Source organism: Lynx canadensis, chromosome B3 (assembly GCF_007474595.2).
Source record: "Lynx canadensis isolate LIC74 chromosome B3, mLynCan4.pri.v2, whole genome shotgun sequence".
NCBI lineage: Eukaryota > Metazoa > Chordata > Mammalia > Carnivora > Felidae > Lynx > Lynx canadensis.
Genome location: NC_044308.2, coordinates 131596953 through 131623363, shown reverse-complemented (window position 1 = coordinate 131623363; position 26411 = coordinate 131596953). Strand labels below are relative to the sequence as shown.

The following is a 26411-nucleotide window of genomic DNA, read 5'->3' as shown; positions in this document are numbered from 1 at the left end:
AGTCCCACGTCAGGCTCTGCTGACAGCGCAGAGCCTGGAGCCTGCTTCGGATTCTGGGTCTCCCTCCCTCTCTCTGCCCCTCCTCTGCTCATGCTCTGTCTCTCTCTGTCTCTCAAAAATAAATAAACATTAAAAAAATTTGTAAAAAATTGAATTTACTGTTTGAATTTTTGCAAAAACTAAGTAACAGTGGTACTCTTGCATTTTACAGCTCCCAGCACCTCTTAGAAAATATATTTGTTCTTAAATACTTTTTAGTGATGTCACTGTCTCTTGCCAATAGTGTAGGGAATATATAAAGTCTATATGATTAAAAGAATATTATTTGCTAACTTCTATTAATATATGTGAGGGGATTGTAGGAGATAATAAAAATTGAATCCAATACCAAGTATGTTTTAGGAAGCACATGAGCAGAGGTAGGATTAAAGTTTGAAAAGGCGTTTTTATCCATGCACCTTTAATCAAGGATAGAAAATCATTATTTAAAAATTTTTTTCTGGGGCATCTGGGTGGCTCAGTCAATTAAGCATAAGCATCCGACTTCAGCTCAAGTCATGATCTCGCGGTTTGTGCTGACAGCTCAGAGCCTGGAGCCTGCTTCGGATTCTGTGTCTCCCTCTCTCTCTGCCCCTCCCCGGCTTGTGCTCTGTCTGTCTCTGTCTCAAAAATAAACATTAAAAAAATTTTTTAGTGTTAAAAAAAAAAATTAAAAAATTTCCAGAAGGCAAGTGGAAGTAGCGTCCCATTAGAGAATGGGAATTACTGGTCTTAGTCTGGAAGCAGCAAACCAAAAATAAAGGCTATGCACACAGCAATTTTATGAGGAGAGAGAATTTTTTAATAAAGTCTCTGAGTTGGAGGACAGGTCAAGAGAGGGATTGTGAACATAATAATCATTAGGGAATATGGAGAACTGTGAAGAGGTATATGGATCAACGAATGACATGGATTTCAAAAGTGAAGTTTTTAAGAAATGATAAAGGAAAAATTATCCAGAAACTGCAGTGAGGAACCAAGGAGGAGTAGGAGGTGGGAACAGCAGTGACGTCTTCTGTCGAAAACTGTGTTGAGGAAGACTGTTATGAGAAGTTGGTAAGAATATTTGAGGGAGAAGTTAAAATGACAAGGGAGTTCACTCACATTGGACAGAATTTGTAGAAAATTCGAGTAAATGTCTAGTCAGTGAGGGTAGTGCTGAAGGCCCCTGGGGCTCAGCTGGATAGAAATGACCAGAAAGCATTGGCAGAAGGGTTTGAGCTTGCACTGCAGCTGATGTTCAGGGAGAAGGATGGGAGGATGAGGGGCATGTTACTGATGGAGAGGGGGGAGCTAGAGATCTCTGAACTGACGAGCCGCCAAGTTCCCGCGGAAGTTCTTGGGAGGTGTTCAGTCATGCCTCCACAGCAGCTTTTCCAGGTGCCCATTTGCTGATGAATTCTCAGATAATTGCATTGGCGTCCCTTATGGATAGGGGGACAACATGGTGAGTATCCATTTTGGCATCACATATAAAGAGGCACAGTATTAAATTAGAGATAGGTTTGGGGCTTCTGGGTGACTGAGTTGGTTGAGCGTTCGACTTCGGCTCAGGTCATGATCTCATGGTTCATGTGTTCGAGCCCCTGATGGAGCTCTGTGCTGACAGCTGGGAGCCTGGAACCTGCTTCATATTCTGTGTCTCCCTCCCTCCCTGCACCTCCCTCGCTCGTGCTCTGTCTCTCTCAAAAATAAATAAACATTAAATTTTTTTTTAAAAATCACTAACTTATAAAGTATTTAAAAAATTTTTTTAAATGTTTGTATTTACTTTTGAGACAGAGAGAGACAGAGCATGAGCAAGGGAGGGGCAGAGAGAGAAGGAGACAGAATCTGAAGCAGGCTCTAGGCTCTGAGCTGTCAGCACAGAGCCTGATGCGGGGCTCAAACTCACAGACTGGACTGTGAGATCCTGACCTGAGCTGAAGTTGGATGCTTAACCGACTGAGCCACCCAGGCGCCCCTAGAGTATTTTATAAAATGAAAAATAATGTATATAAAGAATTTAGGGGGCGCCTGGGTGGCTCAGTCGGTTAAGCGTCCGACTTAGGCTCAGGTCACGATCTCGCGGTCTGTGAGTTCGAGCCCCGCGTCGGGCTCTGTGCTGACTGCTCAGAGCCTGGAGCCTGTTTCAGATTCTGTGTCTCCCTCTCTCTCTGCCCCTCCCCCGTTCATGCTCTGTCTCTCTCTGTCTCAAAAATAAATAAACATTTAAAAAAAAAAAAAAAGAATTTAGGTAGTAAGTCTTCACCACCCCTCCCTGGGAATGAAATATAGAATCACCTGAGGAAGATACCTGGTTAGTACTAAAACACTCCCTGAAACTAAATATCCACAAAGCAATGAACAATACCTATATAATCCAGTAATTAGAGAAATACATAGAATTGTGCAAATGTAGATGTTCCTGGTGAGGATTTGTGCAGTATAGTGTTTAATATTTCTGAAATTGTATTTTACAGGTAATGAAAAGTAAAGAGTGTACTATAAGGAGGAAGGAACTCTAGACCTTCCCATAAATCTTTTTTATTTATTATATTGATTTTTAATAAAAATACTATCATTTATCAGATAAATTAGGTCTATTAGAAAATGTGACCTAATTTTAATGATGTAGCCCATCGTTCACAGTAAAACACTTAAAATTCCTCCTTTATTAATAAAGTGACCCAAGTTCTGACAGATGTAAGGATTTTACTGCTCATGAAAAATGCTTGATGGGCGCCTGGTGGCTTAGTGGGTCAAGCATCCGACTCTTGATTTTGACTGTCATGATCTCACAATTAGATAGAGCCCCGCATCAGGCTCTGCGTTGACAGTGAGGCATCTGCTTGGGATTCTTTCTCTCCCTGTCCTCTCTCTCTCTCTCTGTCCCTCCCCTGTTCATGCTGTCTCTCAAAATAAATATACTTTTTAAAAAATGAAAAAAAATATTTGACACTTCATAATCTTTGCTGTTAGCTTATTTTTTTTACAGCTAAATTTTTCAAAATTATTTTTGAATTGTTTTGCATTTGTTCTCAGTTTGTTTTATAATTTCAACTCTGCTGAATTCTTTTGAAAATGCCAAGGCCAAAGACAGAAATGACTCCTAGTTAGGAGCCTTCGTTTTCATAAAATGAGAGAATCAAAGGAGAAAAAAGGAAGACATTTCTTTTGCCAATTTTGTATATATTTGTGAGATAATGTCTATATAATTGTTTTTGTATTTTAAATAAAATATATTATTGTTATCAAATAAGAAAACATTTAACTATAAACAGTTAAAACAAATACTTGTCAAATATCCACTTAAGAAAATGTTTCTGATGACAGTTGATAACTACTCTACTTGGTCCATACTTTTACAGGGCCTTTTTTCCTAAATGACTTTAATAATTTTATGTTTTTCTTTTTGTAGCAAATCTTGTATATTTAAAGTAGTCATCAGTCAAATTTTCAATATTTTTTAACAAAAATGTTCCGAACAGTGTAGCATAAAATTTAGGCATTTTTGTGTTTCTTTAGAATTGTATTGATGTTTCCTTTCTTCTGTTTACTTAACTGCTACCTTTTAATCATCAGTTTCCATCAATTATTCATCATCAGTGTTTCTTTTTTTCCTCTTGCTCCTTTCAAAGGCAGGGGGTAGTAAGGTAAGTGTTTTATTAAATAAAATATTATATTCCATTATTTATTCTTTGTTCTGTTTTGATCTTTATAGTATTTTCAGGTATTGATTTTTTCCCTATAAAACATTGAACTACATTTGTCAAGAAAATTATAAAGTGAAATAAATCCTACAGAAAAATTGCATTTGTATGTGTAGTATGTGGGTGTTGCTGAGGTTCTTCTTGATGGTCATTTGGTTTTACACATGACTATTCACAAAGTGCAGATAGTTTGTTTCTCTGTAAGTGTCGGAGGCTCATAAAAATAGTTAACCACACATATTTATCAGTGACAGACTATTCAATTTATAGACCTGTTAGTTTTGTTTAATGTATATTTATACATTCATTGAAAAATATTAACATAGGGCAGTGATGATATTTGTATGTTTAATAAAATGGTATGTGCACAAAAGGACTCTCTGGAACACTTTTACAACTCCCTTTTAGTGAGATGAAAATGTCTTCAGGCAGTTTCTGAAACAGGACCGTGTGGAAAAAGCCAGTCTATTTTAGAAGTAAAAAAAAGGTACCATTAGGAAAATGCTGGGAGATAAGGATGAAAAAAATAGATTTGAGACCAGATTGTGCAGAAACTCAGGTATTAGGCACTCCTTAACTTATTTGGTAGACAGCAAAAATTCATTATTTGTTTTAAATGAGTGATGTGTGGGGGGCACCTGGGTGGCTCAGTCCATTGAATGTCTGACTCTTGATTTTGGCTCAGGTCACAGTCCTAGGGTCATAAGATAGAGCCCTGCATCAGGCTCCACACTAACCATGGAGCCTACTTAAGAGTCAGCCTCCCTCCCTCTCCCTCCTCCCTCCTTCCCTCTCTCTCTCTTCTTCCCTCTCTCTCCCCCCTCCCCCCTTCTCTCCCCCCCTCTCTCCCCCCTCCTCTGCCCTTCTCCCCAACTCAGGCTCTCTTTCCCCTGCTCATGCTCTAATTAAAAAAAAAAAAAAAAAAAGTGAGGGCAAAGATAGAAGTCTAGAGCGTGATGTAACTTCTACAAAGCCCCACACTATCTTAGCAGAAATAAAACATTCAGATCTAGCCTCAGATCTGAAGTAACTTATTCAGGACTGATCTCTGCATTTTAAAGGGACGCTGACAGTTTACAGTGGAAGTTACTTGTTTCAAAACAAAGCTAAGTGGAGATACAGTTGTTGTCTTGGTTGTTAATGGAAGGGAGAAGTGACCTTCCTTTCATGAGCAGTTTCCATGCAGAGTTTAGATGACCATTTGTCATCGGTGCTACAAAGAGATGTTCTAGACATGTGAAGACTCCCTGGTTTCAGTAGGAGGATGGATGAGATGACTTTTGTGATCTCTTTCAGTTCTGTTTTGGTGGTCATATTATTAAAGGGATTTTTTTTAAAGTTATCTCCTTTACTAGAAAAATCCTAAATCTAGCATGATCTTGAGTAACTCACATTGCCCGCTGGTTTGGACTGGCTGACTGGGACACCCCCTTGGGTCAGGAGGACCTACTTCACCTCCTTAGACAATTTCCTTAATAGCATCCCCAGTGCTACCAGCCTTTTAAGTTGGTTAACATTTTAGTGCCCATTCTTAAGAACAAAAATAAGCATCAGTGTTTTGTTTGAAATTCAGAGTACACTGTAGAAAAATATGAATGGTAAGCTTTAATACTTACAACACAGAACGTGTTCAATGCCCATTTTTCTGTTTTCACTTCCTTCTGATTTTCCTGCCATTCATGGAGTAACTGGAGCTTTTCTAATAAATAACAATAGGCCTTTAATACATGCAGTATGGTCTGCATTAAACTTGTAAAAATATTTAGTACAGAAGTATTTTTACTAGTGTTTTAAATTCAAATTTGTGTTGTAATCTTTTCCCTTTTTCATCTGCTGCTGAAAAGAGGTTCCAGGTAATCCCCTCTCTTTGCTATATTTTACGAGACCTAATTATGTATTTTTATCATCTTTCATATTTACCATTAATGAGCTGTGTTGCTTGGTGTTAACAGATTTCCACGCTTTTCCCCTTTGAAATAAGTATCACTTATAAGCAGCATCTTAATTACCGGATTTCTGCTACATAAACAACTGCTTTACCAAAACTTTATTTGTTTAACTTGTATAATTTCATAAGTTGTATAGCTTTATTTAAACAGTAATTATATAAATTACTTGAAAAAATTAAGATATGCTTAATTGTTACAGAGGCTTATGTAGATCAAAATTACCTGTTTGTTGTTTGGATTACAATTAAAGCTGTCAGGTGGTAACACCAAATGAAGTTCACCAACAAAACTGACTTGGAAGAAAAGCCAAGCCTGCTATTATTCTTTAAAATGGTCAAGAAAAAGTAAATAAATAAAATTTTTAAAAATTAAAAAAAAAATAAAATGGTCCCTAAGAGAAGCTTTTCAAATGTTAAATACTTCAAGTTGAACTCTATTTATTACTTATGGACATCCAAAAAAGTACATGAAAAAGGTTCAAAACCAAAATTTCTGCGGTAATTTGAAAAGTTCTTTGTGCATGTAATTTTTATGTCACCAGCCACAGTTTCTGTACTTCTGCATTCTACTTTACATTACATATGAACATATGTACTTCTTTTGTATTGTGTGTTCACGATAGGACATTTCGTTTACTTTTATAGATGTGTAACCTGGAAATTGTGAAAATATAAATATGTTGTCAGCCTTTAAATTTATACTCTTTATCACACATGTTGGATTTTTTTCCTACGGGAAAGTCAGTTTGTATCATTATCTGATTTAGTTGTTACAAATTGAATACTAACTTAAAATTTGGACAGGGGAGTTGATAGCATGATTGATTTGTATCCAGTGTTCAGATTATTAAATATTTAACTAATGGTTATCTGGGATAAAAATAAACCAAATGAGGTGGGTTTTTTAAATTAAACACACAAATTTAGGAAAAGAGCCTCCCCAGTTTTGTTTTTGTTTTTTTATTTGGGTATAGTTGGCACACAGTGTTACTTTAGTTTCAGGTGTGCAACGTAGTGATTTGGCAAGTTTATACATTATGCTCTGCTCACTACAAGTGCAGCTACCATCTGTCCCCATACATTGTTATTATAATATCATTCACTGCATTCCTTATGTTGCGCCTTTTATTCTTGTGACTTATTCATTCCATAATGGGAAGGCTGTATCTCCCCCTACCCTTCACCCATTTTGCCCATCCCCATATCTCCCCTCTGGAAACCGTCAGTGTTATCTGTATTTATAAGTCTCATTATGCCTTTTGTTTGCTGATTCATTTGGGTTTATTTTTTTAATATTCCACATATGAGGGAAATCATATGGTATTTGTCTTTGTCTGATTTATTTCACTTAGCATAATACCCTCTATGTCCATCCACATTGTCACAAACAATATCTCATCCTTTTTAATGGCTGTGTAATAGTCCATGGTGTGTGTGTGTGTGTGTGTGTGTGTGTGTGCGCACATGCACGCACACCTGTCTTATCCATTTGTCTACCAATGGACATTTAGGTCTCTTCCGTATCTTGGCCATTATAAATAATGCAGTAAACATAGGAGTGCATATATCTTTTTGAATTAATGTATTCATTTTGGAGGGGGGATAAATATCCAAGAGTGGAATTGTTGGATTGTATGGTATTTCTATTTTTAATTTTTTGAGGAACCTCCATACTGTTTTCCACAGTGGCTGTATCAATTTACATTTCCCACCAACAATGCACGAAGGTTCTTTTTTCTACATATCCTTGCCAACGCTTGTTATTTCTTGTCTTTTTTGCTTTAGCTGTTCTAACAAGTGTAACGTGATATTGGGGTTTTGATTTGCATTTCCCTGGTGATTAGTGATGTTGAACATCTTTTTATGTATCTGTCGGTCATCTGTCTTCTTTGGAGAAATATCTATTCAGGGCCTCTGCCCATTTTTTAATCAGGTTGTTTTTTTTTTTTTTTTTTGTATTGAGTTATAGAAGCTCTTTATATATTTTAGATATTAACCCTTTATCGGATATATCATTTGCAGATGTTTTCTCCCATTCAGTAAGTTGCCTTTTTGTTTTGTTGATGGTTCCTTTTGCTGTGCAAAAGCTTTTTATTTTGGTGTAGTCCCCAGTTTATTTTTGCTTTTGTTTCCCATGCCTTAGGGGACCATCTAGAAAAATGTTGTTATAGCTGATGTCAGGGAAATTAGTTAAAAATTGATCCAGTTCTTTTACATCTAACTGTCTGGTTTTCCCAGGACCATTTACTGAAAAACTGTCTTTTCCCCATTGTATATTTTTGCATCCTTTGTCATAGATTAATTAACCATATAACCATTGGTTTATTTCTGGGTTCTTTGTCCTGTTCCATTGATCTGTGTGTCTGTTTTTGTGCCAGTACCATACTGTTTTGATTACTATAGCTTTGTAACATAGCTTGAAATCTGGAATTGTGATACCTCTGGATTTTTTTTTTCTTTCTCAAGATTGCTTTGGCTATTTGCAGTCTTTTGTGGTTCCATACAAATTTTAGTATTATTGGTTCCAGTTTTGTGAAAAATGCTGTTGGTATTTTGATAGGAATTGCATTGAATCTGTAGATTGCTTTGGGTAGCATGGACACTTAAACAATATTAATGCTTTCAATCCATGAGTATGGAATATCTTTCCGTTTGTTTGTGTCATCTTCAGTTTCTTTCATCAGTGTTTTATGGGTTTTCAGAGTGCAAGTACTTTACCTGTTGGGTTAAGTTTATACCTAGGCATTTTAAGAGCCTCCACATTTAAATTCACAATGGGAACTCTGTACACCTATTGGGATATTATTAAAAGATCCTAAACTAGTAGTAGAAACAGAGAGGAAGGGGCTAGATATGAGAGCTCCTCCAAAAGTAAAGTTGACGTTTAGTAAATAGAATGGAGAAGAGAAAGAGTTGAAGGCCATAGTAATAGTAATTATCTTTTACAGAGTGTTGTATGGTTTGTAGTGCTATGTAACTATAAAATGTTTGCTTGACTAACTGATGGTGATGCCATTAACCTTACTGTAGACTTGAGGAGGAAGGAAAGGTAAAGGGCCTGGAGGAGAGTAAGTAATGAGTACAAATTGGAATTCGGACATGATTTATGTTGCCAACAGTATAGAAAGTTCACAGAAATGTTTTCAAAATTCAAGAAGAATGTATCAGATACCTGCCATGTGCACAGTACTGTGATAGAAACTTTAGAGCAGTGACTCAGGCTTTGTTATAATGCATTCCAACAAGAAGTTTTTGAGCCATTAAACTAATATTTGTATATTTATAAATAGTCTGTTCTTGTGTTAATATATTATTTACATTATGAAACATACATCAAAGAAGTTAAAATGAATAAAATCTCTCATATCTTCTTTCCACCTTCCTGCCTTAGAAAATGTAAAGAGGCCACAGTATAGTGAGGAACACAGATGGGGTTCGTTTTTGTGAAGGCGTGTCAGATATCTCTCTTTGGAGGGCGGGTGAGGGAGGCTCAGTGAAGGTGCACAGTGATGGATGCCTTTCCTCATTCCCACTTTCCCATTTCAGGCCCCCCGTGAGCAGAGCCCCACCAAGGCCAGAAAAACTCCAGACAAACAATGTTGGCAAGAAAAAGAGACCCATAGAGGTAAGGAGAACCCACTCCCCTGTGTTACCTTGTGCTTTAAAATGTATTCAGAATTCATTCTATTTCCTTCTTGTAAGACAGCCAAGTGTTGTCATTAGTTTGTAAGAAAATAAATATATTGAATAATCTTTTTTAAGATTTCATTTTTAAGTAATCTCTACACCCAACGTGGGGTTCAGTCCCTCAGATTGAGTCACATGTTCTACTGACCAAGCCAGCCAGGTGCCTTGAGTAATCTTTTTTGTTTGGTTGTAAAAACTAATTGTTAACTGTCAAGTCTGAGTTTTGGATTGATATCCTTCATTTCTTTTTATTTTTTATCTGTCTTTTTTTTTTTTTTGTCTTCCGTGAATAATATTCTGAATTGAACTGTCTCTCAAAAAACTTCTAAATGTAAATATATGTGAATGACCTATGGCTTATAGAATCACAGGTGCCTTAGCAGTGTCTTAAGCTTAGTGTTTTGAATTTAGAAGTCGAAGTTTGTCCTTCATGTGATACATTCACTGGGTTCATTGAAGGGTTCTTTGAAGGCTCTACTTCCAAACAAAGAAACTTTCCACAATAATTGAGCAAGAAGGAAAGCTCTCCCAGACATTTAATTAATTCCAATATCAGTAGCCACAAGCAAACTGTGCTGAATCAGGTCAAAAATGAGGCGTAAATCTGCGGGACAATGATTGTTGTACTCCTCCCCCTTGGGAAGCCTCACAAAGTCAAAAAACCGGACATTTTCAGTGGCAGAATTATGTGCTAGAACTTTAGCATGAGTTATCATAGATGATGTACTTAGTTTTCTGTGCCAGTGTCTGATGTACTATTTGGCTCCTCAAAAGTACGTCACTTGGACATAATGTATCCTGAGTTATATGTGCAGATTACATATTTTTACTAACAACACAAATCGAAATATTCTTTTGGACATAAGTATCTCAGTGTTTAACACATGAACTCCTAACAACTAAAATTTTTCAAATCAGATGACTTTGTGATTCCCGTTTCCTTTTTATATATGTAGAAAAGTATGGAGTGTTTCAGCTGCCCAAAGCAGGTCTAAATTTTGTATTCAAAGATTGTAAAGCATCAAAATGCATCCTCCATTTTGACTGAAGATACCAGTCCTGTGTACAAAAATAATGGTGAACATTTAGACATAAGGAATTATATAATGGTTTTATTGTTATAGGACCTTGTGTTGGAGCTTGTTTTTGGCTATCGAGGAAGAGACTGTAGGAATAACGTTCATTATTTAAATGATGGTGATGATATAATTTATCACACTGCATCCATTGGAATTCTGCACAACGTTGCTACCGGTAGGAGACCCCAATTCTCCATCTCCCACTTTTTATTTAGAATTTTGTTACTTATAATCTTAAAATTTTTGTTAAAACTACAAATAAATTACATGAGTCCAGAATGTTCTTCATACTATTGAATTTTCTAGTAATATTTCAAGTAACCAAATTTACAGTCTTAAGAGAGTATGATATAGCAGAAAAAGATTTCATAATGCAAAGTGATCCTAGGTCTCTATTAGAAGTGAAGGCTTACTGTATGTTGAAATCATGTTTTATAATGAAACCATTTCTAACTTTATTTCCCCATAACCTTAACATGAAACGGATGGGTTGGTGGTTGTCTCTGATAGGTAGTGATTAAAAGTAGCATGTTGGGTGAGTGGTTGCTGGAGAGTAGGGTGAAGGGGCAGTGTTCTTACTGAGGCCTCAGAAGGCCAAGGAAGATAGTGAGAAAGCTGCTTCCCTCTGTCTCTGCTGTGTTGATACTTTTGTTTGATTCAAGGTGAGAAAATACTTCTTGATGTTAATTTAACTGATTGGATTGCTGCAAAGCAAATAAATTCTCATAGCATCATCTAATGATGAATGACATCATAATTCTCCTAGTGACATTCATTATTTAATTTTGAATTTTCTTATGTGTAATTATAAACCTCATAAAGTCGGAAAGTTGGAAGTAAAATTAGAGACTTTTTGGCCCAAACATTTCTGGCTTTTTCCTCTGATGGTTCATTCCGAACAGGCAAAGAATGGCTTATGTGAGTCCTAATCCCCCGTGTCTCCTCAGTATTAATCATTAATATGATTGTCCTATTTTGGTTTCCTAAAGAAAAGGATTCACCAAGATCACACAGAAATCAGTGGTGATTTTCGATTTAATAATTTTGGCCATTTAAAAAATACTTAGATTGGGGCGTCTGGGTGGCTCAGTCGGTTGAGCGGCCGACTTCGGCTCAGGTCACAATCTCACGGTCCGTGAGTTCGAGCCCCGCGTCGGGCTCTGTGCTGACAGCTCGGAGCCTGGAGCCTGTTTCGGATTCTGTGTCTCCCTCTCTCTGACCCTCCCCCGTTCATGCTCTGTCTCAAAAATAAATAAACGTTAAAAAAAATTAAAAAAATAAAATAAAATAAAATAAAAATAAAAATAAAAAATACTTAGATAATCCTCTTTAATTGAGGCTTCACCAAAGAAAATAGAGAAGAGTAAGAAAAGATGATCTAGAAAGGAATGTGTAAATACACTTTCATGTTTATCCTTGTAATTTTCTTTAATTTTATGATTTGTCCTTAATCATTTTTCTACTGAAGGGGTATATAGAGAGAGGGCAGAAGGGAGACTGGGTACCTCTCCACTTCTCATTATTTGTCCTCTCTAGTTTGGGATACATTGCTGTGTTCACAGTCTAGGAAGTTTTGCCCTATTAGCTGATCTTCGAACTTAGCCAATAGCACATATACTTGCTTGTTTGTTGTTCTCACTAAACTGTCAGCCCTGGGAAGTATGAAGCACATTTCACTTTGAAGAGAAGTTTTAAAGTATTAGATCTGGTAAATGTCATCGTTAAATTGTTTTGTGTTGCTTCACTTTTGGATGATGTCGTGTGGGTGGACTAGATCACCCTGTAATCACCCTGGGTCCTCTGTAATCTGGACCCAACCTACTCCCTATCCTCCTGACCTCATTTCCCACCTCGCCACTGTACTTAGGCAAACCCACCTTTAGTATGTCTTGCATGATCACAGGTCTAAGGTCTCTTCGCTGTAAGTCCTATTAGGTAAATCACATACCTTCTTTGATCAGAATTCTTCAGTACCTCCCCACTGACTACATAATAAATATGAAATTTAATAGGTTGGCATTCAAAATCCTCTATCATTCTAGTTCCAATTTGCCTTTCCAACCATATCTCTCACATTTATCCTTGACCCTACATTTCAGCCAAATGAACCATATATATGCATACTTAGTACTTTCCTGTCTTTGTACCTTTGCTTAAAGTATTTCTCTACCTAGATTGCCTTTCCCCACCCACCTTCACTTTAACAAAATCCGTCGTGTCAGTCCAAGAGTGCCATATGCCCATGATAAGAAGAATCTTTTCTGCTATGAATTCCCAGAGCAGGCCCCTTCACTCTCTTGTGGTGCTTGATGTCTTTAACCTCATGTTAACTTTCAGGACTCTATCCCTTTAAAGATTTGGGTTATTTTTCCATCCTCATGATAACATGTGCACATTCAGTTCTCAAAAAATATGTATTAAGTTAAACAGAGCAATTTTTTATTGTTCTATATAAGTGCATTTGGCTGTTATGTCTTAAGGTTTTCTCAAAAAAAATTTTTTTTATAGGGACTCAGAGTTTTTATCAGGAACATAATGATGATATACTGTGCCTCACTGTAAATCAGCATCCCAAATTTATCAACGTAGTGGCAACGGGCCAAGTAGGTATGTTTCTGTATTTTAAAAAGAAACAGTTTAAGTAATCGTATTGTTCAAATTAATTCAGTATCCTAGGGAAAAAAATATATATTTGGGTATTGTTGAAAATGCGTTTGTATATAAAACACATACCGGGGTGGCTCAGTCGTTTGAGCTTCTGACTTTGGCTCAGGTCATGATCTCATGGTTTGTGGGTTCGAGCCCCGCGTCAGGCTCTGTGCTGACAGCTCAGAGCCAGGAGCCTGCTTCAGATTCTGTGTCTCCTCTCTCTGCCCCTCCCTCGCTCGTGCTCTTGTCTCTCTCTGTGTCTCAAATGTAAATAAATGTTTAAAAAAAAAAAAAAACAAAAACACATGCACCCAGTTTTACCATATGATTTGCTTCTAGGTATCTTTCTCTCGCTTTGGTTATCTTATTGGTTCAGACAGTTTAGAATTAAGAATAAATTATTTTATGGTGATTGAAGTAGTTGGATTTAGTCCTTTAGCAGATATTCCTAATTGGCAGAAAGGTTTAATTTAGCATATAAAGCAAAAAGAATTTGGAGAAGAAATTGTAAATAAAGGGGGAGCCAAAAAGTAACCAGACTGACGGGCAGAATGTCTGTGGCAACTAGGACTGAGCTAGGAAGGAGAGAAAAGCTCTGTCTGTTGTCTGTTCCATGCTGCTAAATCCTTCTGCCTTTTTCTTTTCTTTGGCATTGATTTAAGTTGCCAGCTGTTTTAAAAACCACTTGTCTTGCTGTCTTCTTTTTAACCCTTTAGAAAACTTAAAGGATGAGAGGATAGCGGGTCTAATTAGAACAAATACATCTACCAATTAGTGATCACTGTGAACACCACATCATAGATTTGGTCAGTTGAAGCTTCATAAGCTTGGTGTACTTTGTAAAAATGATCGATGTCATTGGGCTTGTTGGATCTTGGTGGGCCTCCGTTGCTAAGCCAACTCTCCAGGTGTCTTTTTCTCCTTGGATAGAATAATTTATGCTTTTAATATCTTCATTTTTCATACAAGTACTAAATGGATCAGTCAGAAACTCGATCTCTGGGTTACAGAGTTCTACAGTTGTACCACAAAGGTGCTTGTGATCTTCCTTTCTGTAAATTTTTCTATTTTTAACAAGAAGTAGACTGATCTTCATGCATTACACACAAAGATTCTAATCTTTGAGTATAAATAGGTCTAGGTCCTTTTTTAAAAATGAGTCTTATTTTTACTCTGAAAAAAATGAGATCACGTTACCATTTTGGTTATAAAAGGGCCTAGTTCAGTGCCTCTTGACATACAGTTATTGTTCAGTTAATTTTTTTGAGTAGATTCATTTATTCAACAAACTTATTGAGCACATGCCATGCACAAAGTATTATTCTAGGTGCTAGGGATATAAGCCTACCAAAAAAAGATAATATCTCTATGTTAATGGAATTTATATACGGTGAATAGAATTGTAGAAGATACGGTTCTTCCATTTCCCAACTTTGCTTTTTTTTTCTTTCCCCGTCTGTCTCTTTGTTAAGCAACTTTGCTTTTAACATATTAGTGCCGCAGTTTTGTCTTTTGATTAAGAAATGTTGTAGTCACAGATATAATCTTTCATTAAATTTGACCCTCTTCTCCTTTTCCTTTTTTTATTGAGTTATAATTGACATAGAACATCATATAGGCGTACAACTTAATAATTCAGTATTTGTGTCTGTTCCTTTTATTTCTAAAAGTGACACTGTAGGGAAATGTAAAATGGCTAATTATCTTCCAAGTCAAAGTCCAGGCACTACAGAGGTGAATTTTAGATCATATATGCAGTCCTGTGCCTTGCCCCACTGTACCCTTGCACAGAATGGATACAGAAATTTTTTTACTGATGACTAATGGCACGTAGGATAGACTTGAGAGACCACCAAAGAGTGAGGGACTTTTTCTTTTCTGAACCCCCAGAGTTGAATCAGTAGTAACTTTGACTGCCAAGCTTGTATCATACCTGCAAGGCACAAACAGTCTAAAATGTTTATGGCTCTCTTTGTTAAAAATTGTTTAGGTCAGAGGGGAAATATTTGCTTTTGTGGTATTTTAGCCAGTTACATTCAAACTTTTTTTTTTTTTTCCCTTTGTCCCTTGGCTAGAATCTTGGACTCTCAGGGCCAAGCAGAGGTGCATTAAAACTCCAGTCTGTTACAGGGCATTTTGTAAACCAAAATAAGAGTTGTATTATTTAAAACATGTCATTATATTTAAATTGTTAAAATTTCATGTGACTCATTAAATAGAAAGAAAAAAAAGTTTTTATCCAGTAATTGGAAGGTCATATACGTGAAATGTTAATATATGTGTATGATTGAAATGAATGGCTTCACTTACAGTCTACTCAATTTAACATCATAAAACTAATTTTATATATGACCATTTGTGATTTATATAAAAATTATTTTATAATTAATTTTTAAAGTATTTTAATAAGTATACTTAAGAATGTACTCAATAAAAATATTTTTAAGTATTTATGTTATTTATGGACAGTTGTTTTTCTGCTGTTTTTCCATTGTAGGTGATTTAGCAGACATGTCAGGTAAGAAAAATTCGGCATTTTCTGTTTTAGTTATATTGTTTAGTATTGGTAGTCCAAATTTTTATTGAGTAATAAGATACTTGAACATATTTTGAATTTTTTTAATGAAAAATCTATTCTTTTAATGTCATGATACTGAGCTCATTCAGCAGTAACAATGATAATTATTTTTAAAACTAATATATTTTGACCTTTTTAGTGTCCAGCACAATTGTAAGCACTTTCTGTGTATTACCTGTGTAATCACTGCAAGGATCCTCCACGGTAGCTATTAACTTGCCAACATCATGTAGCTGCTGAGCGTGCAGCTGGGGGAAGGGCACCTGGGCGGCTCAGTCAGTTAAGCTTCCGACTTCGGCTCAGGTCATGATCTCCTGGTTTGTGAGTTCAAGCCCCGCATCAGGTTCTGAGCTGATAGCTCAGAGCCTGGAGCCTGCTTTGGATTCTGTGTCTCCCTCTCTCTCTGCCCCTTCCCTGCTTGCACTCTGTCTCTCTCTCAAAAATAAAAATTAAAAAAAAAATTTTTTTTTCTTAAAGTGCAGCTGGGGGGTAAAAGTAATCTTAAATGTGAATCAGTCGGTTGTGTTGCCTAAAAGTGAAATTTTTTAATTGCTATTTTTATATGTCCAATAATTGCACATATTATATCAACAGATCACTTAAAGATATAGAAATAGCTTTCTATTACTGATCTTGACCATAGCTTTGTGAATCTAAAAAGCTACTGGATAATGTGTGTCCATTGTTTTTACATATTTACTAGGCTTTTAAAATTTCCTTTTCAGTTTACATAGGAAAAATAGCAGTTTGATAGGAAAATATGTCATGATCTGTGTCTGTTTCCCTCTTCTCCAGGGTAAAGCAGGATTCTGTGATTTGACTGTTAAACTACAAATGTATCCAACACAACAGGCAATATTTTTGCTCTTTTGGTTACATTCAAGAGCAGGAGTTGGCAAACCAGAGCCCTTGGGCCAAACCTACCTGTTTTTGTATAACCCATGAGCTAAATATAGTTTTTACTAAGTTAAATAGTTAGAAAAAAATCAAAAGAAAATTTCACAGCATATGAATATTATATGAAGTTCAGATTTCAGTATCCAGAGATAGAGTGTTGGACACAGCCAGGCTCATTCAGTTACATATTGTTTGTGGCAGATTTTGTGCTACAGCAGCCTTGAGTAGCTGCAACAGAGACCTCACGTGACCCTCTGGTTGCTTTGCACAGCTGTTTGGCACACTGGAGATGCAGTGATGCTGTCATAACTTGACAGGTTTTGAGCTAACCCACAATTAATTTTGTTATTTAAGCAATGTATATCCATCATGTCGAAACAAGGCAAAAAAAAAAAAGGAAAGTGGACTTTGTCACACTTCTAAGGCACAGTGAAATGTGGATTATATTGTTATCAAATTATATGGTAAATTCGACACTATAGCTGTGCTAAAATAATACAATATATTACATTTTCACACTAAACTTGACAAAAGTATTCCCAGTTCATGGGAAACCCAAGAGTCAGAAAAAGAAAATGTAAAAGAATATTTGCGTGAGTATCTCATCACAACAGAATTTCTTCACAGAAATAAAAAATAAAATGAGGCTGCAACCAAGTTTTCTGAATGTTTCATTAGTTAATCAAGAAGAATTTACTGTGAGTTAGTTAAATCATGTTTGATTGCAGCAAACATGTGTCCAGAGAAAATAAACTTGTTTAAACCCATTAGCTTTTTGGCAAAACCTATTGCTAAAAGAGTTGAGGATGTTGGGAACAGCATCAGTAGTCAATTAACAAGACCCTTAAAAAAGCAAATAATTCTGAATGGTTTCCCTTGGCTCTTCATGGATTGACAGTTGTTGCCAGTTGCTTATTTGAGGCAATCACTGCCAACTTTGAAGTGACTGAAGAGTTGGCCTCTAGGACTAGTCTTCATGGAGCAACTACAAAAGATAGTATTTTCAGAGAAGTTAAGAAAACATTAATTCAGTACAGTCTGAAGTGGAATCTGCTAAGATATGTGCCAACTGATGGTGGTAAAAACATATGTGGAGCTGGAGCAGAAAAAGGGTTAATGGGTTAATAAGTTTACAAAACTGGTGAAAATTTAAGGTGTTTAAAGCCTATGATTCATTAGGTAGTTTGTGGAAGACATAGCAGTGTATCATGTGTTATTGACAACCTCACTTTGTCTTTGAGAGTCAACAGTTAACTTCATTTGTTCTCATGGAATTAGCCATCATCAGTTCCATGAATTCATGTTAGAAATAGAAGCTGAGTGTCCTAACTCACCCAGTGGTTTAGCAGTAGTAGCTTTATTGCAGTTTTTGGAGCTCAGAGCCAAGGCTGAAATTTCTCTGAATGAGAAAAGTACTGCCGTCAATCTCTATTATGGAAAACTTAATGGCCTTGGAAATTAGTTTTTGCTGCAGACTTGATCATGTTTCTGAATGAATTCCACCTGAAATTACAAGGAAACTACAGTTACAGTAACAGCCTAAAATTACAGTTAAGGTGAAATTCTACAGTCAGGTCATTGATGGCAACTAATGTTGAATCACAAGTAACATCAGACTGCATGATACACTTCTCATGGTGCCAAACATTAAACCAAGTGAGAATCCCACTTGCCGCAAATGTATTTTCTGGTCTCAGACTGCAGTTCCAGCAGCACTTTTCAGATCTTGATGCAAGTGAAGGAAATTTCCACATTTCAAAACTCATTTGAACTGAAGTTGAAGAACTCCATGTAGGGTTCAGTTCATGGTGATTACTCTGCAATGGAAAACATGCTAAAAAGGCAGATATAAAGACAACACTCTAACTGAATCCTCTAAATGCCTTCCACGCGATTAATATGCTCAGTTAAGATCTTGTACTTTTGGATCAATATTTGAATTTGTCAGTAACTATCTACATGAGACATTTTCAAAGTTGAAATATTTTTGTTGTAAATATTTTTGTATTTGCTTTATGTAAATATTTTGTATTTACTTTATGTATTTACAACTTTATGTAAAGTTGTAAAATTTTTACAGGCAAACATTTGCAATTGATCTTGATGAGAAAGAACTCTCAATTGGAAGCTTACCTTGTTATCTCCAAAGAATTTTACTCTTCTCATAGTGAATCTTTATTATAAAAAGTTCACTCTCCAGGCGCCTGGGTGGCTCAATCAGTTGAATGTCCGACTCTTGATTTCGGCTCAGGTCATGATCCCAGGGCCATGGGATGGAGCCCCGTGTCGGGCTTTGTGCTGAGCTTAGAGCCTGCTTGGGATTCATTCATTCATACATTCATTCTCTCCCTCCCTCCCTCCCTCTCCCCTGCTCATGCTCTCTCTCTAAATTAAAAAAAAAAAAAAATCACTCTGTGATTTTCATCAATAAAAATGTAATGGAAATTTTTTTCTCATTAGATAAGTACCTGCATAATGTCTTCAGTTTTGTGGCTTATCTGACCCTTGACAGAAAAGTTTGCAGCCTCCAGCTCTAGAGGCAGAGAGGCAATAAATAAGTAAACTTTTTAAAAACTTTTTTAATTTTTCAAAAAAAATTTAAAACATTTTTATTTATTTATATTTAATCTTTATACCCACTGTGGGCCTCGAACTCACAACCCCAAGGTCAAGAGTGTACATGCCTCTGACCGAGCCAGTCAGGCACTCCAATAAGTAAACTTCTGAAACTAACATGACCTGAGATGGTGATACGATAAAAACAATAGGATGATGTCAATAAAACTAGATGTTTGTTTTCTTGAGGTGGTAACATTCAGCTGGGCCAAGAATGAGAACAAAAAAAATGACAGCTGAGGGATGAACTGGGGGACTCCAGGCTGAGGCTGTTTTGGGGAGTCCCAAGACCCACCCATACATTCAGTGATTCACTAGTAGGCATCCCGGGGCCCAGAGATTGTTAGGGCTATAGTTTCTTACAGTAATCTGCAAGGGAAAAAGACACACTAGGTGAAGTTTAGACGCTACAGGATCATAGGTGCAGTGTTTTGCCCAGGGACACCCACTTAAGCCTTAGAGTCCAGGCCTTTTGGGGTAGAAGGGCTGGTCACATAGGCACAGATCAGCCACAACTACTGAAATACCAGAAGAAAGCAGGTGTTCAGTACCCCAGGTAGACAAAACAGCCTTATTAACATAGGGACCATTTCAGAAGTCAAGTTCTCACACACTTGCAAGCAGGCCCTTCTAATGATAGCAACTTCAGGCTTGTTTATGTTAACTCTTTACTGTGCAAGCCTTAAATCAAGAAACAGGAAGGTGAGTGTGGAGGAGTAAGGCCTGTAAGATGAACTTGGAGAAGGAGAATGGGGTTAGGAATCAGGTGCATGGGGCTCTGTGCATGGGGCTTTGCAGATCATGGAGAGGAGTTTGGATTCGCGCTAAGTGCAGAATCCATCATGGAGAGTGTTAAGGGAGTGAGTTGATCTCATTTATGCTCTGAGAAAATCACTCTGCACTATTAAGGATGCAGAAGAGAAAGAGAAGTAATCAGAAAGTTGGGAGGCTGTTATAATAGTCCACGCAAAAGACATTTTTAACTGAGGTGGCAGGAATGAAAATGGAGAGAATGCTAGACAAATACAGGATGTATTTTGGAGGGAAAGCCAGTGGTCCATTCTGATGAATTGGATGTGAGGGCATGACAGAAAGTGAGGAATCAGGCTGTTAATTTTTTGCTGGAGCGGGTGGCTCACTGAGACGGGAGAATACTTCCAGAGAGACAGTTGAGCAGGAAGAAATTCAGAGACCTGAGGATTAAAGGGAATGCAAGAAAACTGGTAGGTTTGGGGGTGAGAAAATAAGCTCGTGTCTGGTAGCTTCTATGTCGTTCATTTCATCAGCTGAGGGTGAGGAGGTGGCAAAGAAGGTGGAGGATAAAGTTTTGAAATGGTCAGTTTGGGATGTGGGAGAGTGAATACATAACAGAAAATACATAATTACCCTTTGAATCCATTAGACGTTTTGTGAGTGGACACTAAGGGGACATCTTCTCTGTCTGACAAAGCCTGCCTAAGACAGTGGTAAGAATTTGACATTTTTGATCCTTAAGGCAATTCAAAGGGAGAATTCTCTGTACCCCCAAACCCCCCCCCCCCATTTGTAGTTACTGTTTGTCACAATGGTTAGTTGTCCATTAAGTGACTTTAAGGATCTTCCGTGTTGTCCTGTATGACAGAAAATCAGGAAATATATTCATCCTAAGGTTGGTTGCATTCATGGTCACAAAAGGGCTGCCAGTACCAGTTAGAACTACATGCTTCTTTGCTTTCATCTAGTTGGGAAGCAGATAAAAACCCTTTTTCAGAACCATGAGCTTAAAAGTTCTTCCGTTTAGCCTGATTGAGTCATTTTTAGACACAAACCAAACCCCAGACTAAGAAGACCTGGGGAGTACCATGTGCTGATTGGCTCAAATCTGGGTTACTGAACTGAATCACTGCTGCTGGAGGCAGAGAGTGGGGAGTGTGAGTGTGGGTGGCTGGGGGTTCGGGGAAGTCATCAATCACAGCAGGCTTAGACTGGTGAACTGAGCAAGCAGGGTCTCTCCCTGAATCACTTGCTCTACATAAGGGAGGAGGGGATTCCTGAATAAAAGCATAACTTTATTAAGAAGGAAAGAGGTAATGGATAGTGGGTATGCTGCAAGGAGTTGTCCCCTGCGGAAATTAAAGAGTGAGATACAGTTGTTACACTTAATGGCCCATATTAAAATTTTGTTAAAAATACAGTTTTTATAATACTACCAAAGACCAAGTAGAGGATGGAGAAAGAATATCCTTTAAAACTTTGGTTCTTATAAGATCCAACTAGTAATTGAAAGAGACCCTTGTGGCATCTCTATACTGGAGAGTAAGAGTCAGGAATGCTTATAAAGGGATTGGGGCGCCTGGGTGGCTCAGTTGGTTGAGTGTCTGACTTCGGCTCAGGTCATGATCTTATGGTTCACAAGTTTGAGCCCCACATTAGGCTGTCTACTGTCAACATGGAGCCCACTTCAGATCCTCTATCCCCCTCTGCCTTTTCCCAGCTTGTGCCCTCTCTCTCGCTCTTTCTCTCTTAAAAATGAATGAACATTAAAAAACAATAAAGTCAGTGGGATTGATTTTCCAGAGATAGCTTGATATGATGGAAGGAGCATGCACAGAACCTGGATTCCGAGGACAGCACACTGAAGTACGTGTGACTTAGGGCCTGGCTGACTTCATAGGAAAACACACCTGCCTAGTAGTGGAGCTTTGATGTGTCTTCTGTTACAGACCTAGCCCATGACAGGCACCCGTTAGCTGGTGGCATGTAGGAAGGGAAAGAGTGAGAAGAGTGTCTGTGTTACTCCAGCATCGTGAATGACCCTTTTTGAATCATAGAAAATAAAATGTAATGAACATAATTTAATCTTTCTTTAGTAAGTTAGAAAAGCCTTGAAAATTTGTAGTGATTGGGGCGCCTGGGTAGCTCAGTCAGTTAATAAGTATCTGACTCCTGATTTTGGCTCAGGTCATGATCTCACGTTTCATGAGTTCGAGCCCAACATCGGCCTCTCTGCTGACAGTGTGGAGCCTGCTTGGGGCTTCTCTCTCCCTCTCTCTCTCTCTGCTCTCTCTCTCTCTCTCTCTCAAAATAAACTTTATTTTTTTTTAATTTTTTTTTAAACGTTTTATTTATTTTTGAGACAGGGAGAGACAGAGCATGAATGGGGGAGGGCCAGAGAGAGGGAGACACAGAATCCGAAACAGGCTCCAGGCTCTGAGCTGTCAGCACAGAGCCCGACGCGGGGCTCGAACTCACGGACTGCGAGATCATGACCTGAGCTGAAGTCGGCCGCTCAACCGACTGAGCCACCCAGGCGCCCCTCAAAATAAACTTTAAAAAAATTTTGCAGTGATTTAAATCTTAAATACTGTCACTGAAGGAAGTTTAGAACAGTCTAAATATGTAGCAGTCCCATGTCATGCTCATACCTGAATGTTGTAAAACATAAATTTCAGGTATACTGTCCTTACCATCTCATTTAACTTTTTATGAAAGCCTGAAAAGCTCAGAATTCAACTTTCTTAAGATTACTTGCTATTTAATTTTTAGATAAATAAAAGTATTTGTAGTTTTGACATATTAAATTTGGAGGCAAAACTGAATGATGTTTCTTAAAAATCCATTATCTGCCTCATCACATTTAGGCAAATAAAGTCTGTGGATTGCCCCCAGGTGCTTTTTGTAAACATATACAAAAGTTTGAGGGCACCTGTGTGGCTCAGTCAGTTAAGCATCCAATTCTTGGTTTTGACTCAGGTCATGGTCTCATGGTCCCTGGATTCGAGCCCCGCATCGGGCTCCACGCTGACAGCATGGAGCCTGTTTGGAATCCTTTCTCTCCCCCGTCTCTTCCCTTCCCCCACACTTGTGCTCTCTCTCTCACCCTCCCTCCTTCAAAAGTAAATACACTTAAATAAATAAGTTTCTATATTATAGATGACCTATATAATATTTATTACTGGCAAAAAATTATAGACTGATCTAGTATATATTTACACTTTAAATCTAAGCCACCTAACATTATTCATTGACATTGAGTTTACCAGTCCCTCATATCCTTTGACTTTTATTGAATAAAGAACATACTAACTTTTGGTCCAGTACTTAAATTATTGTGCTCAGTTTTTCACACATAAATACCATATGTTAATACATGGTAAACTGTTCCCATACAGTTTTGATTTTTTACAGTTACATCTTTGAACAGGTTTTACTTAATGACTTCCAGTCCCTGGTTTACTATATTGTAATTACTTTGAAGGACTGACAGATTAATCATTGTATGCTATAAATTGTAGATTGTATACAACATAGTTTAAATTTATCAGAATGTTTTCTTTAGAGACCAAAATGTCTTTCTTCATCAAAAGATACCAAGACAGCTTATCTTATTAAACTGTCTCTGGGCACCTTGGTGGCTCAGTCAGTTAAGGGTCTGACTCTTGATTTTGGCTCAGGTCATGATCTCATGGTTATGAGATTGAGCCCTGCGCCAGGCTCTTGCTGAGTGTGGAGCCTGCTTGAGATTCTCTTCTTCCCCCCTTTCTGTCCCTCCGCTGTGTGCTCTCTCTTTCTCAAAAATAAATAAATAAAAATGTCTCTATTTTTGCATTATTTGTAGCGGATTTATAGTTTGAAACAAACCCACTCTCATATTTCAATTATTTTACTAAAAGTACTTACGTTCTAAGACTGAATTAGCTGCTGAAAATGAATACATTTTTATGGGCTGCAGTTCATGAAGAAAGGACAATACAAATCCCTGATTTTTAAGTTGGAAAATACAGAGAACTGGGAAAATTTTTTAAGCAGCAGAAATGGGCTACACAAGATGAATAACAACAAATACAATTTTTTTTTATAAAGATTAGCAATTTGGGGACACCTAGTTGGCTCAGTCAGAAGAGTATGCGACTCTTGATCTTAGAGTCATGAGTTTAAACCCCACGTTGGGTGTAGACCCTACTAAATTTTTTTTTACTTTTTAAAAAAAATCTAAATAAATAAAACAGATTAGCAGTTTGGGGGTACCTGGTGGCTCAGTTTTGTAAACAAGCATCTAGCTTCAATTGGATCATGATCTTACAGTTCTTGGGTTCAAGCCCCACATTGGGCTCTCTGCTGTCAGTGCAGAGCCTGCTTTAGATGCCCTGTCTCCCTCTCTCTGTGCCCCTCCTCCATGTGTGCACTCTCTCTCTCAAAAATAAATAAACCTTTAAAAAAAAAAGTTTTAGTTCTTCCCTGAAATCTTGTTTAAAAAACAAAAATTGGCACCTGGGTGGCTCAGTCGGTTAAGCATCCAACTTTAGCTCAGGTCATGATTTCACAGTTTGTGAGTCCGAGCCCCGCGTCAGGCTCTGTGCTGTCAGGGCAGAGCCTGGAGCCTGCTTTGGATCCTCTGTACCTCTCTCTCTGTGCCCCTCCTCCACTTGTGCTCTCTTTCTGTCTCTCAAAAATAAATTTTAAAAATTAAAAAATAAAAAAACACCGTTTTATAAAGTGATGTGGGGGCGCCTGGGTGGCGCAGTCGGTTAAGCGTCCGACTTCAGCCAGGTCACGATCTCGCGGTCCGTGAGTTCGAGCCCCGCGTCGGGCTCTGGGCTGATGGCTCAGAGCCTGGAGCCTGTTTCGGATTCTGTGTCTCCCTCTCTGTCTGCCCCTCCCCCGTTCATGCTCTGTCTCTCTCTGTCCCAAAAATAAATAAACGTTGAAAAAAAAAATAATTAAAAAAAAAAAAAAAGTGATGTGAACTTGGCTTTTTACCAGATATCTGTCTGTATGGTTGAAGATTTCTTTTGAGATCTATTCACATGGTGTCCTTCCTACCTGTTGCCTTTCTCAGTTTGTGTTTGCTTTTCATCTCCCCTTCAGATGAGATACTGAGTAACAGTAACTAATGTTCAGAACTAATGTTCAGATAGCAGATAACTGAATATACTCTGATATTTAATTATTGTGTAATATTTGTGCATTTCTCCACATAATTATATAAAGATTTAACATGTATCTAAAATGTGTATTTCTGAATAATTTAAAGTTTGTGATTGCCTAATTTTCTTGTATAAATGTTATTTTCTCAAAAATGCAGTGTGAACTGTAGCCTGAAGAAGTATTCTGTATTTTTGCCTTTCCTTCCTCTTTCCTTTTCTTTCTTTCTTTTATTATTTTTTTAAATCGAGGTACAGTTGACACACAATGTTACATGAGTTCCAGGCGTACAACATCATGATTGGACAAGTTTACATGTTCCGCTGTGCTCACCGTGGGTGTCGCTACCATTCATCCCCATGCGATGTCATTCCAGTCCCATTGACTGTATTCCCTATGCTGTGCCTTTTATCCCATGACTTATTCATAACTGGAAATCTGTATCTCCCGCTCCCTTTCACCCATTTTGTCCATCCCCCTCCGCCCTCCCCTCTGGCAACCATCAGTTCTCTGTATTTGTGAATCTGTTTCTTTTTTCATTTAGTCTTGGTTTTGAGCTATTTTTTCTTAAGTACACAGTCATTCTTTGGTACATACTTTTCCGTGTTTCAGAAAGTATGCATCAGCTGTAGAAATGGAAGCATCTGTAACAGGTATATTACAACTTTTGGATTTTATCATTATTTAGCTACGGCTCCTTCTATCCACATCTGGGATGCAATGAACAAGCAGACTTTATCTATACTGAGATGCTACCATTCGAAGGGAGTGTGTTCAGTCAGCTTCAGTGCTACCGGCAAACTCTTGCTGTCTGTGGGGCTGGACCCAGAACATACGATTACCATTTGGAGATGGCAGGAAGGTAGGGTTCTTTTTTCTTGGTGATTTTTAAAACTAAGAATACCAGGGTGATATAAACTCTGTTTCATATTTGCTTTAACTTAGTGACTGAAATCGTTCTTCATTTCAGCCCTGCAACACACACAGTACACAGCTGGTATCACTCACTGTATGTTGCACTTTAAAAACTCAGTGAAAGAAGCTCACGAAATAGAAACATATGCAAGTTACTAATACTATACATAATTCACTGCTCTTTCAGTAAGAAACCATATGTAAGTCTCCTTGTTAATTCTTATTTGCTTGGTCATGGAGGGTGTTAAGAACGGAAATGAAATACCAAGTGATAATGAAAGATGAACAGGATAATATTGCTTTCCATACTTTAGATAAAACTTTCCAGTTACGTGGCTGCTACAAAAAGTGAAGTTCACAGAGCTACATAGGAGAAAGTAAGATGTGATTTCTAAAATCTAGAATGG

At 37.5% G+C, this 26411-nt stretch overlaps 1 protein-coding gene across 3 annotated transcripts in view; it reads left to right on the top strand.

Annotated features, from left to right (window-relative positions):
* The window catches only part of EML5 (EMAP like 5), a 179326-nt gene that overhangs the window by 142988 nt on the left and 9927 nt on the right, over nt 1-26411 (top strand). For 2 of the 3 annotated variants that reach the window (XM_030319747.1, XM_032593437.1), the window contains 5 exons: nt 9226-9304; nt 10491-10620; nt 12954-13052; nt 15592-15612; nt 25778-25951. In XM_030319747.1, coding sequence (XP_030175607.1) covers nt 9226-9304; nt 10491-10620; nt 12954-13052; nt 15592-15612; nt 25778-25951 — 503 coding nt within the window. Of the gene's footprint in view, nt 1-9225; nt 9305-10490; nt 10621-12953; nt 13053-15591; nt 15613-25777; nt 25952-26411 lie in introns of those variants that run through there. The other variant, XM_036064284.1, reaches the window with a different exon arrangement.